Below are 17,258 nucleotides of genomic sequence, written 5' to 3' on the forward strand. Positions count from 1 at the left end.
AAAAGACATGACTTAAAAATGAGCAAAGAATGTGAATCCACTGCTCTCCAAAGAAGCTATCCAAATGGCCAGCAAGCACAACATCCCTAGTCGTTAGGAAATTCACATCTAAATTCACATCTAAACACCCATTAGGACAGCTGTTACCAAAGAAACAGACAATACAATTTTGACGAGGCCTTGGACCAGTTGGAGCCCTTACAGGCTGCTGGTGGGAGCAGGAAATGGGCAGCCACTCTGGAAAACAGTTTGGTGAGTCCTCGAAAAGTTCAGAGCAGCTACTATTTGACCCAGCAACTCCGCTCCTAGGTCTGTACCCAAGAGAACCGCGAACAAGTACTCAAATCCTTCCACACAAAGTTCACAGCAGCATCACTGCCAACAGCAAAAAGGTGGAAACCAGCAAAAAGGCAGAACGTGATTCAGCCATTAAAAGGAATGAAGAACAGATACAGGCTACGAGGCAGATGAAGCTTGAAAATGCTATTTTAAGTGAAAGACGCTAGTCACGGGGGTTCACGTACCATACAACTCCATTCCGATGAAATACTCAGAATGGATAAACCCACAGAAGCAAAGCACATACTGGGGGTTGCCAGGGGCGACAGGAGAATGGGGAGTAACCGCTCCATGGGTCTGGGCTTTATTTTGGAACCAAAACGTTTTGGAACTTAGCAGTGGTGGTCTTGATGAGGGAGCAGGAGGCTGGCTGAGGACAAAGCAAAAGCTGGCACCTTGCGCCCCCTCTCCACCCGCTCCCCTCCCCTCGGTACTATAGGTGACATTCCCCAGGCACCCCTGACTGCCATAAATGAGAAACAAATAGTTAACTTGCAGAGATCACAATCCTGCAAGGCAGGAGTCTCCCTTGGTTTACAAATGTCCTTGAGATTTACGACAAAGAAGTTACCTTATCAATAGCCCAATTTCCAGAGGCACATAACTCAGTTCCTCAAGCCCTAACATCACCCTCCCCTCCATAAAAACTGAAGGAGGCTGAGGTAGAAGGATAAGTAAATAAAGTTAAATTGCTTCTAAACCTAAATCTCACTAACAAGGACGCTTGATAGCAGGAATGCGACATTCCACCAGGAGACTCCCAATTGTCTTTATGTCAGTGCCTCATTAGAGGGAAAGCGGCCTTGGCTGGATAGTAACAAGGACTTCAATATCCTGACAGTCTTCTTTACCCTGAGAGCCCTTCTGAACACCCCCTTTGTCCTCACCTACCTAACTCCTGTGTATGTAACCAACCACTCCTCACATCCCCGGGGCAGCTGCATCTCTGCCTGCCCACGGGTCCTGTCCCCGTGCTTTAATAAACCACCTTTTTGCACCAGAGACGTCTTAAGAATTCTTTCTTAGCCGTCGGCTCCGAACCTCACTCCACCGAACCTGACCTAGGTTCTAGAACTTCATCAGTCTCACAACATGGTGATTGGACTTGATGCCCCAAATGGGTTACCTTCATGTTATATGAATTTCACCTTAATTTTAAAAAAAGACCTGGTCCCAAAATCCTGGAGAGAGTCAGAGACCCAGGCCCCAAATTCTGCTGCAAAGTCAGGCCAGGTAGACACTTACACCACTGCTGCCAGGCCCTGGAAGCACATCTGTGGCAACCCCAGCCCGGCCCTCCAGAGCCAGGGCACCAGCTTCCCACCCAGAAGCAGCCTCCCCTGGTGGCCCGCCTGGCCCAGAGGCCTTTCCCTCACCCATGCGTTTCTCTGTGCCACCTCGGGGTTTGTGAGCACAGGTGGTGGTGACCAGGTCCTACCTGAAAAGTCAAGCCCAGCCTTCTCATCCGGAGGCGAGGTGGAGAATGGAGAGATTGTCCATATCAGTCCGCAGCTCGGCAGCACCGGCGTCACCAGTGAACTTGGTGGAGAAGCAAATTCTCAGCCGCCCCCAACGGACGGAATGGTGAGGGTGAGGCCAGGGCTGGGTTTTTTTTTTTTTTTAGGAAGATCTCCAGCTACTTCAGACGCCGGCTCTTCAGACTCGAGAACCACGGGCAGAGGTGGAGAGTTTGAGCCTAAATTGAGACACAATTGAGACCACCTGAACATCAGGACAGGCTCCGCCACTTACTGCATTCCCTTGGGCAAATTACTTAACACACACACACACACACACACACACACACACACACACACACAGCCCGTCTGCCTGGAGCTGTCTGGGTCTTAGAACAGTCCCCGTCCCACCTGGTGGGAAACCCCTGGGTCCCAGGTCTCCGTAATACATCTCTCTACCTCGTGTACTTCTCCTATAAAATGAGGATAATAGGGGCACCTGGGTGGCTCACTGGGTTAAGCATATACCTTTGGCTCAGGTCATGACCTCAGGGTCCTGGGATCGAGCCCCATGTCAGAGTTCCCTACTCAGCGGGGAGTATGCTTCTGTCTCTCGCTTTGCCCCGTCTCCCACTCCAGCATGCTTGTGTGCTCTCTCTCTCTCTCAAATAAATACATAAACTTTTTTAAATTAAAAAAAAATGAGGATAATTCATTGAGTTGGTACACTAATGTGTCTGGACCAGAGCCTGAGACCGGTAAACACGGATGAACGTCAGCTCAGCTGAGCTCATGCCCTCATTTTGTCTATTCCTTCATCCACCGAACACCATCTAAGCCTCATTTGCTAACTAATTTGTGAAATAAGTCTAAAGCCTGGTGGCTAGTAAATGCTCAGTAAGTCTTAAGCTCATTTTTCTTCTTCGCTATTAGCAAAGGTTATCTAGCCACAATGAAGACCAGGTTTCAAGCAGTCATCAGAGCAAACAATTAAAACCATCCCAGCTGGGGTGTCTGGGTGGCTCAGTCAGTTAAGCGTCTGCCTTCGGCTCAGACCGTGATCCCAGGGTCTGGGATCGAGTCCCACATCGGGCTCCCTGCTCGGTGGGAGGCCTGCTTCTCCCTCTCCTACTCCCTCTGCTCATGTTCCCTCTCTCGCTGTGTCTCTCTCTGTCAAATTAAATAAATAAAATCTCGAAAACAAACAAAAACAAAAGAACTATCCCAGCTACTCACACTGGCCCTGCGGAATTCTAAGTATCAGTACAATAAACCCCGTCTCACACCCTTCCCTCCCCAGGCCTCTGGTCTCGGACACCCTCCCCTGATCACTTTGCCAAATTGTGGCCAATATAAATAAGCAAAGTCTCAGGGTGTCTGGGTGGCTCAGTCGTTAAGTGTCTGCCTTCGGCTCGTCCCAGAGTCCTGGGACTAGCCCGCATCAGGCTCCCGCTCTGTGGGAAGCCTGCTTCTCCCTCCCTCACTCCCCCTGCTTGTGTTCCCTCTCTTGCTGTGTCTCTCTGTCAATTAAATAAAGAGGAAAAAAATTAGCAAAACCTCTTGGTTCTTTTGGCGATTCAATGTCCTCCTTTTGGATTTGCAGTCATCAGGCCCCTGGGGCCTGACTTGTTATTTTTGGTCCAGAGAAAACAAGGGCTGATGGGGAAGGTCACCTCAAGGTCATTCGGGGCTCTATTGTTTAAAGAAACGCTAGCTGCCGGCCGCCCCTCTGCCCCGCAGCACACTAACCCCGAGGGAGGGTAAGAAACCCCAGCGACACACACGCCCAGGGAAGGGGTATGGTTTTGGCAAGTAGCCAACAAGTTGCTGCTTCCAGGATGTTCAGAATGACCGCGAGGCGGCTGCTGCCGACCAGAGAGGCTCCGTCGTCGGGGAGCGTGTGTTTGTAGGGGGCGCCTAAGTCTTCCATCTTCCCGAAGAGGCCCACTCTGATGGCCTCTGCCCTGCACTCTCCATTCCTTCTCAGTTAGAGACCAGGCAAGGGTATGAGGCCACCCGATGGCGCCATTTTCTAGCCATTGATCAAGCTGTTTTCTCACTCACTCCTTCTTGTAGGTGCAAGATATAAAAATTCCCTGGTTTTCTAACCATGCCTTGAGCAGAGAATTTGGGCTCTGAGCTTGCCTTTCTCTCTTTCTTTCTTTCTTCTTTTTCTTTCTTTCTCTTTCTTCCTTTTTAAAAAAAAAATTTTATTTGACAGAGAGAGAGAGAAAGAGCAGAGCATGCACACACACAGGCAGAGGAAGAGGGACAAGCAGGCTCCCCACCCAGCAGGGAGCCCGCTGAATAGGGACCCCAGCCCTAGGCTCAATCCCAGGACCCCGGGACCATGACCTGACCCAAAGGCAGACGCTTAACTGACTGAGCCCCCAGGCACCCCTGAGCTTGTCTTTCTTTCCTTCAAGCTGTGTGGTGCTATTAGCACCACCCTCTGAACAACAGCCCCTGACTTCGGAGTAATCCTTATACTCTCCTCTGTCAGGAGCCGCCAGATCACCAAAGCCTTTCCTTTGAGGGGCACTTTGTTCTGGGGGACTGCGGGATCAAGTGTCTCACTGTGGCATGCCATGGGCTGCCATCATCCTGTGCCTTAATACCAGCTGGATTTTCACCATCCTCTGGCCACTTCCCAGCCTTCGATCAACACCGTTTCCCTCTGGGCTTCTCGCTCCTTCCCATGCCCAGTCCAATTTGATTCAATCAAGATCCTTGCTTTAAGCAACAGAAACGAACTCTGGCAACTCTACGCAGGAAAGGAATTTGCCAAAGAGACTGGTTAGTTCCCAGGAGCTCTTGGAAAGCTCAGAGGATCAGGTCTGGAAGACACCTCACTCCCTCTGCCGGGCGCAGACGTCACAGTCAGTGTCACCAAGGCAGGATGGAGCTGGAGAGTAGCTGCTCCCGCTGCCACCTGCTGAGATGGGCTCAAATTCAAAGTCAGCCCTCTGGGTCTGATGACAGGGGCCACCATATGGGCCCAGACACTAGGGGCAAGGAAGGCCAGGAAAGGGAGGCAGAAAGGGGCATTTTCAGTTTCTTTCCCTAGAGGCAGTTTCTGTCTACAAGCTAGGAGACACCTGAAACGCAGGAAGTAGGCTCAGATGTGGAGCCGCCAAAAGAATGACTTGTGTCCACTGTAAGAAGCCACTGGGTACAGCCAGGACCCCAGCCTGCAGCGCTGTCCTTGACAACCCAAGCCCTCACCAGGGTCCTCGCCCCCCTTGGGTGGAGGGGTTCATGGAGCAGTCTGGGGTCAAGACATCGCAGCCTGGAGGTGCTCACAGAACCAGAGCCTGCCTCCAGCTCATCCCATTGGGGACCTTCAAGGAGTCCTCTGGAACTTCTTAGAACACGGTAGTGGCTGCAAGGCAGGGACTGAGATCCCACGACTCCTCTCATCTTACTCTCCACCGGATCCTGTCAGTCAGATGGGGGTACTAACCGCATCCGCCCTGCAAGGCTGCCGTGAGGGCTGAGATGATGCCTGTGAAAGCACGATGGCCGGCAGATGGTTGGAATGCAATCATTTCTGGCGGCTGGTTGTGATATTTCTTTCCTTTCTTCCTGGGGGCTCTATGAAAATCGGGGAACTACTTTGCATCCATTTGATGAATTTAGGATGGACACATCTGGGAGTCAGCTTGGGGAACTCTGGAGACCAGCTGTCCAGGATGTCCACTCCCTTCTGCTTCTCTCCTTTGTCCTGATTCTAGTCCTTCCATCCACTTGGTCTGTTTCTGTCTTCTGCTTTCTTCCCACCTGACTGCTGATGTCCCCTGTCCTTGTATCATCTGCTGTCACTCATTATGACACCTATGCATGAACTATCCTGCCTGTGTTCCATGAATCAGGCACTCAAAGCCTGGGGGTGCAAGAGGGGGTGTCCCTTTGTGAGAGATAAATATGGAGCAAAAACCTCACCTTTTTCTGGTGCTCGGTCCCTGTAATAGTTAATATTATGTTTCAATGTCAGCCACAAGGTGGTCAGCCAGAGACTTGGTCAAACATTATTTGGAGTGAGTCTGTGAAAGTGTTTTTGGATGAGATCAACATTTGAAGGGGCGGACTAAGTAAAGCAGATTGCTCTCCCCAGTGTGGGTGGGTCTCATCTAATCAGTTGAAGGCTTGCCTAGAACAGAAAGGTTTATCTTCCCCAGAGTAAGAGGGAACTTTTCATGTCTGACTGCCATTGAGTTGGGACACCCATTTTTGTTTTTGTTGTTGTTTTTTTTTTCCTGCCTTCAGACTTGAACTGAAACTTTGACTCTTCCTAGGTCTCAGACCTGCTGGTCTTTGGACTGGAACTATGCCACTGGCTCTCGTGGGTCTCTAGTTTGCTGACTAAAGCTCTTGAGACTTGTCAGCCAATTCCTTATGATAAATCTCTTTCTGTATATGCCACCTATTGGTTCTGTTTCTCTGGAGAATCTTGACTAATACAGCCCCTGAGTGGGGGTGGGGCCAAGCCATGCCCCCAGGCTTATATGCTCTGGGCTGCAGGTGGCAGGTGCCCAGGAAGATGCCTATTACACATGCGGACAAGGTTTGCCATTGATGGTGAACTTCCCAGATATTCCACTAGCACCCTTGTTATCATTAGCCCATAACTGGCAATTTGGGGACCACTGAGTGGTTTTTCCCACTTGACCCAAAGCTGGGTCCTGTGATGGAGGCCCCAGGAGAGTGGTGCAGGTTTCTGCAATCTCTCTTTTCTGGGCAATCACGTCTCACTCGGTATTCCCATTTTTAGGAGATGAGGTTTAACCCAAAGAGAGTGGAAAGCTTATCTAAATGCTCTGCCTTCTATCTGGGGCACAGCAGGCACTTCTAAGTGCCTGTGCCCTATGGGGTAGACATGGCTGTGATTTTCTGTCCCCTCTGGATATTGCAAATGTGAAAGTGACCACAGATGTAAAGATATGCCAAGGGAAAAGATGTAGGAAGCCAGACAAGATGGAAATGCAGGCATCTGCTTTGGTGCACAGGGCATTTGTGTGATGTGTCCTTGAGAGGATGAATCAGGACCACAAATGAGAAAGAAAGGCCAAGGTGACAACCTGCCCACTTCCATCCAATTAAACACTAGGTCTGGATCGTCAGTGCCTCGGGGACACTGTCGCCAGTCTCCTGTTCTCCCCGGAAGCAAGCAGGGGCTGAGTGAGTGCTCTCGGCGCTCACGTGGCATGAAGTCTGGAGAAAGGGGGAAGAAGGCTCACATTCGCTTCCGTCTTGGCAGCCACGGTGGACCACGGATGATGATCACAGATTGAGGAAGAAAGGGGTTGGGGTCAGGGAGAGGCCCTGAAGTCACAAGGGAAACTCTGGGTTCTGATCCAAACCCCAAACAAAAAACTGAATTGATTTAATGGACTCTCATCTACATATTCCCCGGACATCAGTGGGCGCCTGCTGAGTGCCAGGCCCCGAGCACCGCATGGGGTGCGCAGTGAACTGGAGCCCTGGTTCACATGGGCACGGCACTGCTCTCTCAAGTGGGGACCACCACAGGACAGAAGCCCAGACACGGGACAATCTGCTGTGACGGTGCACTGACGCCGCCTCGCTGGGTATCTCAGCCCTCCCCTGCGTGGGTTCAGTGGACTCTTACCTCCCCCTCCGATAGAGGGCAGCGGGGTGTCCATTCCCCAGACGAGGCCAGCTGCTGGCTTTGCTTCTCACTCACAGCCACACTGGCCAGCTCCACTGCAGCCAGCACCCACCTCCCGGGCTTATCTCGCAGGCAGGGGTGCGGGGGCCACCAGCAGGCAGGCAAAACAGGCAGCAGGAGGACATTTGAGAATTGACTCTGCCAGGGCTAGGTGTCTGGTCAGAGGACACAGAGATCACGGATATTTTTCCTCCTGCCTTCTGACGGTACCACCCCCAATTCCAGGGCACGGGCAATGGGGTTGATTCCTATCGTGGGTTTGGGGTAGAAGGAGGTCAGACGGGGCTGCCCACTGACCAGGGCGGTGCTCTGCCTCACGGCCTCTTACAGAGCGATACCCAGGGTCTCGGGGCGGAGGAGCAGGGTAGGGCTAGCCCGGATGCCAGTGGGGCCCCGTGTGCACTTGGGTCCTTTCAATGCAGCCCCCCTTCCTCAGGCTCTGACCTTCTCTCTTGTTCTCTCTTCAGACTTCGCCATGGCTGGAGAGGCCAGGCCGGGCCCTGCCCAGCAGGGCGAGAAGAGGCATCAGGGCACAGCCCTCTCTTGGTGAGTCTGTCCAGGGCTGCCTGCAGCCTGCAGGGGAAGGAGGCAAGGAGGCCAGTGGCTGTCCTATCTGAGGCTCTGGGTTCACCTGAGATGGAACAAGATCCCCAGGAGGCCGGCTCAGTCTACTCACTGTGGCACCTGCAAGTCTCTTCTCCCTTGGCCTCAGGTTTTGTCTGTAAACTGAGGGAGATGACACCGTTCATTCCCAGGGCCTTTGTCACTGATGTCACCCAGCACCATCCTGCTGACAGAGGCTGGGTACCCCTTCTCCCACCTGGAGCCGGGGCGAATGGGTCCTCCCCAGGGAGTCCCACCTGCCTGGTGCCTGGGGAATTCTTCCAGCTAGAGATGTTTGGGAAGTCACAAATGGGAACAGGGCCTGGATGAAACCTTGCCCCTAACCTGGGAAGCCTAAAGAAAATGTTAAGAACTCTTGAAACATTTTCAGAAAGGAGGTCCCACATTCCGCCAGCCCGCGTGCCATTTTCACCGGCATAAGGCGAGCGTGTCCCTGAGCTGGGCATCTGTGGTGGCCTCGCTCAGCTCCTGGCCCTCCTGTGAGCAGTGCGGGTGGGGTGGGGGGTGGAGCGGGGTTCCCACCTTGTGGAGGAAGAGGCTGTGGGCCAGGGGTTTGCTGTTAGGAACCATGCTGTGTAAATGCCCTGTGCCTTCTGGGTTTGGCCTTGCCTCGTCTTCCCGGAAAGGAGATGGCAGGGATGGGCTGGGGGCTGCTCCCAGAAGTCTCTGCACCTTCAGCTTGACCTTGACATAGATGAGGCCCAATCTCTCCCTGCCAGCACCCCCCCGGGGGTGTGTGTCACCCTGTGAGTGTGCCAGTGTGGGTGGTTTTGCCACTGCTTTTGTTTTGGGCGGATGAGCAGGTGTCTGGTGCTGGGTAATGCGCGGTTTTTGAACTTGGCGTTTCTTCAGTGATACGGAGCTGCCTACGCGCTCTGTTGGCTTGCCTTGTGTCTTGTGGAAGACTCTAGGGGTTTCGTAATGCTCTGTTCCCGGGGGCACTCCAGGAGGGAGGATGAAGCCTTTTGTGGGTGGGCAGTGGTGGCTGTGGCTCAGGCCCCTGAGATAGTGCCCAGAGGAAGGGCAGGGTGGGGATGGGGTTCTGGTGGCCGCTGAACTGCGGGATGACCTCCCCGTGAGAACACGTCAAGTCCAGGCTGTGTGACTTGGGCCTGAAAATGGAAATTTTCAACCCAAAGGCAAAGTTTTGTGGTCAAAGACTTGCCCCAAGTCTCCTCCCCTTGCCCCTGGCCCTGAGGACACTGGAAGGGGCCTGACCTCTGCCTACCACACCACTCTAAAGCTGCGCCCTATTTCTCTTTTTGTGCGGAGCCCCAACTTGCGGACTGTACCAATTAGCCCAGACCAGGGACCAGATGCGGCTGTGTAGCCCTGAGCGCAGGCGCTGCCCCCTGGCGGGGAAGAGGCAAGCCCACAGGATCAGGGCACAGGCTTCAGCCCCCGCTGATTGCTGAGGGGTGGGGTGCGGGGGAGTGAGGGTGAGAAGCAGGACCCCCGTTCCTCAGGCCCAGGGGGACCCTCTGCCTGCAGTCTAACTCCCAACTACCCCTAACTCCCAAACCCATCCTGCCCCGTCTCCACTCGGGAGCTCTCAAGTCTGTGCTAAGCGGTCAGTGACACACCATTCCTGTACCATTCATTCCTGGCTACTCCAAAATGTCATTTTAGGAAAAAAAAAAAATGCGGGGTGGGGCGTGCCGGGGGAATAAAAAGAAAATAAGAATGATCTGCATTGGCCGGGAATCGAACCCGGGCCTCCCGCGTGGCAGGCGAGAATTCTACCACTGAACCACCAATGCTGCACTGGCAGAGACGCTGCCACAGAGATTCAGAGGGTCTGCAGCGGCCGCCTCCGCCTCTGCGCTCCGCGGGGGTTTCCGGCCTGTCTAGGGGGACGGGTCGGGGGACCCGCCGGCCAATCTAAGGGGATCCGGACCAGTGAAAATTCTCTCCGAGCAGTCGCGCCCAGCTGAGACGCATCAGCTTCAGGTCGGCCCTAGCCCCCACCCCAGGCTGCCCGTTACCGGCACCCCACCGGCGATCCCCGCCCCTATCGCGACCCCCGGGGGCTGGGTGCGCCTCTCCTGACGCTTTCCTTCCTCCAAAGACGGGCCTCCCACCACCGGAATCAGCATCCCTGCTGCTTCCAGGCCGCCCCTCCAGACCCCCTGATGCCAGAAAGCAGGGGTGGGGGTGGTCGGAACTCGCACCCACCGGCCTGGGGGTGGGGGGTGGGGGAACCAGGATAAAAGGGAAGGGTTCCCCTGAACGTCCCCCATTCCGACCTGGTGGCTCTATCGGCCTCGCCTCTCGTGGGCTGGGCCTGAGCTGGGGGCGTGGGCGCACAGCACCCGAAATTTGCTTTAGAAACTGTGCTGCCCCTGCTCACATCCCCTCCCCTCCCCCCCATCACGCCTCTGGCTCCAGGCTTTGGGGGCTCCTGCAGCTGTGTCCCCACAGAGTGCCGCTGCCCAGGCCGCGACCCAGCTGTCCCTTTGTACCCATCTCCCCACCCCTCCTAGGCAACAGTTCGCTCCCTGGAGATGTAGGACACCGGAGACACAGGCAGTGAGAGTCTGGGACCTTCCAAACTCCTCTCTCCCCAGGCCTAGAGCAAAGAGGAAGGTGGCCTGGCCACAGCCCTTACAACTGCCCGGCTGGCCCTGCCAGAGCTGGGTTGCATCCTGGCCATCCCCTCGCAAGGATTAAGGGCTCTCACACACCCACCTTGGCTTTGGGTTCTGACTTCACTCCTCCCTTTCATCCTTTGCCAGACTTAAGTTCCAGAACGTCAGCTGTTCCTGGGGCAGGCAGAGGAACCTTTGGGGGGGGGCCCCTGTCTGGCTGGCCTGAAGGCTGCAGGCAATTGTGGAACGTGACCCTTGTCAGAGGCCAGACATGGGGAAGCTGTGGTCCCCCAGAATGACCTTGGTTAAGTCCCTCAGGGCTCTTTTGATGGAAAAATCCTGGGGTTCTAAGGAAAAATTGCATGCCTCAGTTTCTTCAAGCTAAACTGGGGTCTCGGCGAGGACTCTGGCCATGGAGAGTGACCCCTTCTCCATTTGTCTCTGTTGCAGCAGGAATAACTATGACCTGGGCTACAAGCTGTACAGGGAAGATGTCCCCTATAGGTCAGTGAGTCTTAACCCTCATCCTCTGGGTAAACAGGTGCGCTGCGTGGCCTGACTCCCTGTCCTGTGCCGGTAGGGTGTATGAGTACCAAAGGATCCCTCCGCTCATTAATCGTGTGCCTGTCAAGATCTGGAGGACCCAGGTGGGCTTGGGGGTCAAGAGCAGCTTCAGTCCCCACAAGGGCGCCAGAAAGAGCCACCTGCCCCGAGAGCAAATAAAGCGTGAGTGAGGGGGGACCGCCCTCACCTGCAAGGCTAGGGAAGAGCTGGGCGGACCTTAGCAGTGAGGGCAGGCCGGGGAGCCCAGGCAGCAGAGCCCTCTGCCCTCCAGGCCTAGTGGGCACCAGCTCTGGCCCCTCTCCAAACAGTCCAGACTGAGGAGCTGCACTCCATCAGGGGCGAGCTGAGCCAGATCAAAGCCCAGGTGGACCGTCTCCTGGAGAATCTGGAATGCATGGACCAGCAGAGGGACCAGCTTCCAGGTGGAACACCAACTGTGGACCCAGGCCACATTCCCAGTGAGCTCCAGGTTTTCGCACTGCTGCAGATCCCGGGGGCACCAGGATCCTGCCCTGAGGCTTTCCCTCTGCAGGGCTCCTTCCTGCCCTCCTTTCCCCCACTCCCGCTGGTTGTTCTTATGGCTGGAAGGCCTGTGACTTCTAGGTGGTTCTGTGAGCCACCCCCCCCCCCATCCACTCTCCAGCTATCTGGAGGCAGAGCAGTGTCCCAGCCCCTCCCCATCTTGTCCTCTCAAGCCCTAGGCACCCTTGATCAATGCTGGGCACCAAGTGGGCCTGAGATGAGCTGGGGCCTCCAAACCTGGCCATTAACTGGTGACTCTCCCTGCACAGGGTCAGAGGACAGTGAAGAAACCAAGGGCCCAGGCAGTAAGGATTCCTCATGCAGAATCTCTGACCTCCAGCAGAAGCCCAGGGGCCAGAGCGCCCATCCGGAAGCAGACAGCTTTGAGGACAGCGCAGGCCCAGAGGAGGCAGTGAGTGGCTCGGCACTTCCCCTCATCCTCACCCTCCTTGCATTTGGCTCCTTGTGGCCTCCCTGTGAACAAGGCGGAGACTCCCGTCCGTCCTTGCAGGCGCCTATGGGGGTGGTTGAGGGGAGACCTGAGACATGTGCCTCACGCGACCCCCAGGAGATGGGCCCTGTACTGCTTGTTTTCCCCTCTCAACTCGGGCTGGGTGAACTCAGGGAACTAGAGGCTGGTTGTGGCCTGACGTACCACCCTCTCCTGGAAGCTGGGAGGCGGGCTTTGAGCACGACATCATGTCATAGGTATGCCTCATGGCCCCAGACCCCTTGTCTGAGGGCCTGGAACCAGTTAAAACCTATTTCTGCCTTTTCCCTGCCCTGTCCCCACATCTTTCGGGGTACCATGCTCCCCGGGGGAGCTGTGGTACTCAGACCTTCCTGGAAGGAGACCATCGGATCCTGGATCTGATAACAGCCCTCTGGGCAGCATTAAAGGGCCCAAATGTTCCTGCCTTACCGTGTCCTCCTCCCTGATTGGATGTCCCTGCAGCAGGCCAAGCCCCATGCTTGTTGGGGCCATCTCTGCGAGGTCCGGGATGCTGAGGGGCCTTCCTGCTTCCACCTATCCGGCCCTGTCCCCTGGACCTCTGAGCTCTGGAGGGCCCTTACCACTGCCCAGGCCTACACGAAGGGGCTACTTTGGTGGTTCTGGGTTTCCAGGCCTCAGGAGGAATCTGGAGGGGCCCTGAGCTGCCGACGCTGCCGAGAAAGGGACATGGGGTTGAGGGAAGAGGTTAGCAGGCAGGCCTCTATTTCCTAGGCATTCCATGCCTCTCAGCCCTCCCGGCCAGAGTCCTGCTTCTGTTTTTCCTACAGGGGAAGAACCATGCCTCAGACCTGGAGGGCAGCCAATAGACGGGTGGAAACCCTCTGGGCTCCTTCCTAGGTGGCTCCTTTGCTTGCCTCATGTGGACTCCTGAAGGCCTCCCGAAGGTGACTGTGCCGCCAGAGGCACCCGTTCTAGAATGAGCGCAGTGACAGTGGAAGCAGGGCTCAGCCAGACCAGCCAGGAAGCCTCCCCCATTAATGGTGGCTTTTGCTTTGGAGGTCATGTTTCCAAGATGATAGGGGCCGAGAGGGAGGCCTGCAGCTCCCTAGCACAAGCTCACTGCACTCACGAAGCTGAGGCTGTCTTGCAAGGGGCAGCTGCCCAGGCCCCCGTTGGGCACACGTCAGCTCTTGGTGATGACAGGTACTGCGCTGGCTGCTCTTCCCCGTCCCCCTGCCAGTTCCCAGTGTGGCGCGTCCCGCAGCGGCCAGCCACAGTGGTGCCCAGGAAACTCATGTGCCTACAGTCCCCGTTCCAGTCTGAAACGGAGCTTTAAGTTCCTCAGTGTGTGCCCCCACATAACCACCTCTAGTTCCAGACTCCTCGCCTACCCTATAAAGCCATCCTTCAGAATAGGGCTATCATTTTTACGTCCTATTTCTATCTTGTCTCTTGCTGGTGTGACACTATGTACTTCAGATCGGCTCTGGAAATATTATGTCAAAAGGGCAAAAATAAAATTTGTGTTTCTTTTCCCTGGCCAGGGCTTCTTGGTGTGGTCTCCAAGTGTCATTCTGGTCCTGGGGCTGCCTCAGGTCAGGCCTTCCTGGAGAAGCTGAACAGGCCCCTGAGTCACACAAGTTCAGAAGCTCCTCCTAAGCCAGGGCACACAGAGGGAACCAGGTTGCCTGCCTTCTTCCAATTCAGACCTGGGCACAAACCCACTGGGCTCAGCAGCCACACAGGGAAGATCCCACTCTTGTGGTCACTCAGGCCAGCTCTGCCACATGGAATAATGGCCAGGCTGCATCTGGTTTCCCAAATCTCCTAGAAGCTCATCTGCCCTCCCCCAGGAGCCAAGACTGGATCAGGGACACCAAATAATAAACCCAGCCGGGTGGGGCGCCTGGGTGGCTCAGTCGGTTAACCGTCCGACTCTTGATTATAGCTCAGGTCCTGATCTCAAGGTCACTAAGATCAAGCCCTGCATCAGGCTCCGCACTCAGCATGGAGTCTGTGGGATTCTCTCTTCCACCACACCCCTGCCCCCCTTTCACGCACTTTCTCTAAATTAATAAATCTCAAAGAGAAAAAAGGAAAAAAAAAAAAAAAAGGAAAGAAAGCCAGCTTGGACCCCCTCTTCTTACCAGTAGTGGAGGAGGCCTCTAGCTTCCACCCAGGACCAAACCCCTTCCAGGGACCCACCCCCGAGCTGTGGTCTTGCCCAGCACCAAACCAGAGGATGGAGAGAACACCCAGAGTGCTCCTGGGCCCATACAACCCTGCCTACTCTTGTCACACCTCACCAATGGCTAACTCTGGTACTCAAGGGGCAGGTTCTCCTCCTTCAAGGCACATTTCCCCAGACCAGCCCCCACACCTTTCAGTTTCAGCCGGTCTCTTCTACTTATGTTGGTCTAAGGAACAGGACACATTCATGACAATGCGGTCCCAAGCCCTGATACCAAGGGTCCATTACTTGTCGCAAAAGAGCCTTGCTCCCTTAAATTCACTACTGAGAAGAACCACAATAGATACAAAGAAGTTTGTTTTAGCTCAGATATAAATGAGAAGGCCCAGCCCTCTTGTCCATTCTCTCAAGAGCAGACCAGTTCTACAGAAGGGAGTCACTAGCTGGCCTGCATAGGGTCCATCCCTTACAAGACAAAAGCTCCAAGGCCCGTTTTCCAGGCAAGTCCGGCTGAAAAGTCCTTTCCAACTCGGGAGTCAGGCCATATTCACAAGTTTCTTCAACCGGGTCGTAGCTGGGACGCACCAGCTCAAGCAGAAAAGTTTCTTTAACGGCAGTCTGTAAAAAAAACCGTTCCGACACGGCTGTCCAGTGCATCAGTTCTGTGCACGCCTCCTCAGACCCGCCCTGGCCCTCCGAATTCTCAGCTCCGCTCAGTCTGGAAGGTGACGGCACGGGTCCTTCGGAGGGCGGCGGCAGCTAGGTCCTCGCCGTCCGTCGCGGCTCGGGCTTCTGGTTCAGGACGGCGCGGCGGCGCCCCTCCGGCGAGCAGCCCGCACCAAGCACTGCTGCAGGACGGGGTAGAGGCGCTGGCAGCCTTCCAGGCCCAGACGCAGTGCCTCGGCCCAGCTCTCGGTTGGGCCGCCCTCCCCGCTGCCCAGCAGCCCGGCCACCTGGTTGAGCACCGGCATGAGCGCCACGGTGAGGCCGGCGGCGGCGTGCTCCTCCTCGAGTCGCGTGGGGTCCAGCAGCCAGGTGGGCGCCGGCTCCGGCGTGCGGCTCAGGCCGCAGCCCACCACCAGGTCGTACATCTCGACGCCCGCGTCGGCCAGGGCGAGCGCGGCGGCCGTGAGCGCGGCGGCCAGCGCCGAGCCGCCGTCCTCGAGCAGCAGCGCCGACACCTCGAGCTGCGCGCGCGGGTAGCGGCCCAGGCGCACCGCCGGCTCGAGCGCCTCCTGAAGGGCCAGCGCCAGCTCGCGCTCCTCCCCGCCGCCCGGGGGCGCGCGGCGCCGGCGGCCAGCGAAGGGCGCGCGGCGGAAGTCGCAGAGTAGGCGGCCGCGCAGGGCGGCCGGGGCCTCACCGCCCGCTCCGGCCGGGCCGCCGCCGCGCTCGCTGCCCTCGGCCTGGCGCGGGCCGGACACGGCGCACAGCACCTTGGTGCCTCCCGCCTCCAGGTAGGCCGAGCCCTTAGCCTGGCTCAGCAGCCCGGCGCGCGCGTACACGGGCCGCAGCCGCGTCGGGTCGCGGGCGGCGGGCGTCTCATCCTCGTCGGCCGCGTACAGCTGCGGCGGCTGCGACTCCTCGGGCCCGCGAATGCGGCGGTGGTCCCCGGGCATGGCTGCGCCTGGCGTGGGAGCCGCTTCCGCCCGCCGTCCCGGCCTCTCGCGCGGGTTCTTCCGCCCGCTTAAAGCCGCGCGCCCGCGCGAGGTCTGTCGGGATAGCGGCGTCCGGCGCCGCACCGCCCCCTGCCGTCCCGGAGGGAGACCCCCCGAGCGCAGCCGATCCCCGAGGCCGCTTCAAGGACCCCGGGATGTGGATGGATAAATGGATAGACAGCCTGGGCAGGCCTGCAGGAGTGGGACTCGGTCCGGCCTGGCTGACCTCTAGCATCTTAGGCCCGAGCAATCCCAGGGTGTACGTCTTCGTCCTTTCACTTGTGAAGGTTGTGATTGTTTTTATTTTGCACTTGTTTGTGTGACTATCTCCTACGTGTTTCCCTAGGACTTCCCCAAGAGGACTGGCCTTTTGTCTTGGTCATTCCTCCCATCCTCAGTGCCCTGGCTGGCATCATGCTTGTTGACGGATGGAACGGCCTCTCTCTTGCACTAGACTGTGTACTCTTTGTACCCATGGGAGTCCTCACCTGGCATGTGCTTGGTGAAGCCAGGTCCTCAGCACCCTCTGCCTGAGTGCTTCTCACCCCAAGGACAGCCCCTCACCCCCAACTGGTGACAGCTAGCCTCGCTGCTTCTCCCAGCATAGACCCACTTTCCTCCTCCTTCCGTGTCAGCAGACCTAAGTGAACCTGGGCCCCACGGCCACCTGTTATACCCAGGGAACATGGAATCAGCCAGAGCCAGCACAAGCAAGCAGTACCTTTACCTTTAACCTCCCCTGCACACAGTTTCCAAGCCCAGCTGTCTTCAGACCTGAGTGAAGGATTCAGGGGATCAGGCAGGTCCCAATCCTCACGTTCCATCTTTGGGTCAGAGGGGTGGGGGTAGGCAACTAATGCACCTTAAGTATGCCCCGTACCAGAGAAAACCTCTGGTCTCACCACTGATGACTCATCAAAGGGGAAGGGAAGAAGTGGAGAGCTTCTGTGAACTGCTTCCAGTAACCCCATGGCCCATCTTCTACTCAATGATTAATGTCTCTCTCCATCTCACCCCCAACTCCCCATTCTATGGGCCACCTCCTCCCAGCAGCCATTCCCGAAGTTCAGGAGTCTGGAGCTGGACTTGGTGAGGACCAGAGCCAGAAGCCAGCTGGAGCCGCAGGCTGCTACACAGGGGCTCCGGGGAGGCGGGCAGTTACGAGATCACATGGC

At 56.4% G+C, this 17,258-nt stretch overlaps 2 protein-coding genes across 2 annotated transcripts; one reads left to right on the forward strand and one right to left on the reverse strand.

Annotated features, from left to right (window-relative positions):
* Nucleotides 1-224: 224 nt before the first annotated feature.
* LOC308357911 (uncharacterized protein) lies at nt 225-13,777 on the forward strand (the record flags this gene model as incomplete). Its single annotated transcript, XM_080827789.1, has 9 exons — nt 225-252; nt 1,757-1,923; nt 7,711-7,849; nt 7,953-8,031; nt 11,148-11,201; nt 11,278-11,423; nt 11,570-11,719; nt 12,053-12,195; nt 13,065-13,777. 9 exons carry the CDS (start codon nt 225-227, stop codon nt 13,101-13,103), a joined length of 945 nt encoding a protein of 314 aa, XP_080683915.1. The 3' UTR covers nt 13,104-13,777.
* Nucleotides 13,778-14,773: 996 nt separating this feature from the next.
* Nucleotides 14,774-16,070, reverse strand: EXOSC6 (exosome component 6). The gene has a single exon (XM_080828140.1). The coding sequence runs from the start codon at nt 16,042-16,044 to the stop codon at nt 15,226-15,228; it is 819 nt and encodes a 272-aa protein (XP_080684266.1). The 5' UTR covers nt 16,045-16,070; the 3' UTR covers nt 14,774-15,225.
* Between the last annotated feature and the right edge of the window lie 1,188 nt (nt 16,071-17,258).

Source organism: Martes martes (genome assembly GCF_963455335.1).
Source record: "Martes martes genome assembly, chromosome: 17".
NCBI classification, from domain to species: Eukaryota; Metazoa; Chordata; class Mammalia; order Carnivora; family Mustelidae; genus Martes; species Martes martes.

Bases quoted from the DNA above. Each gene is read 5' to 3' on its own strand.
- EXOSC6 (XM_080828140.1), bottom strand. From the start codon at position 16,044: ATGCCCGGGGACCACCGCCGCATTCGCGGGCCCGAGGAGTCGCAGCCG.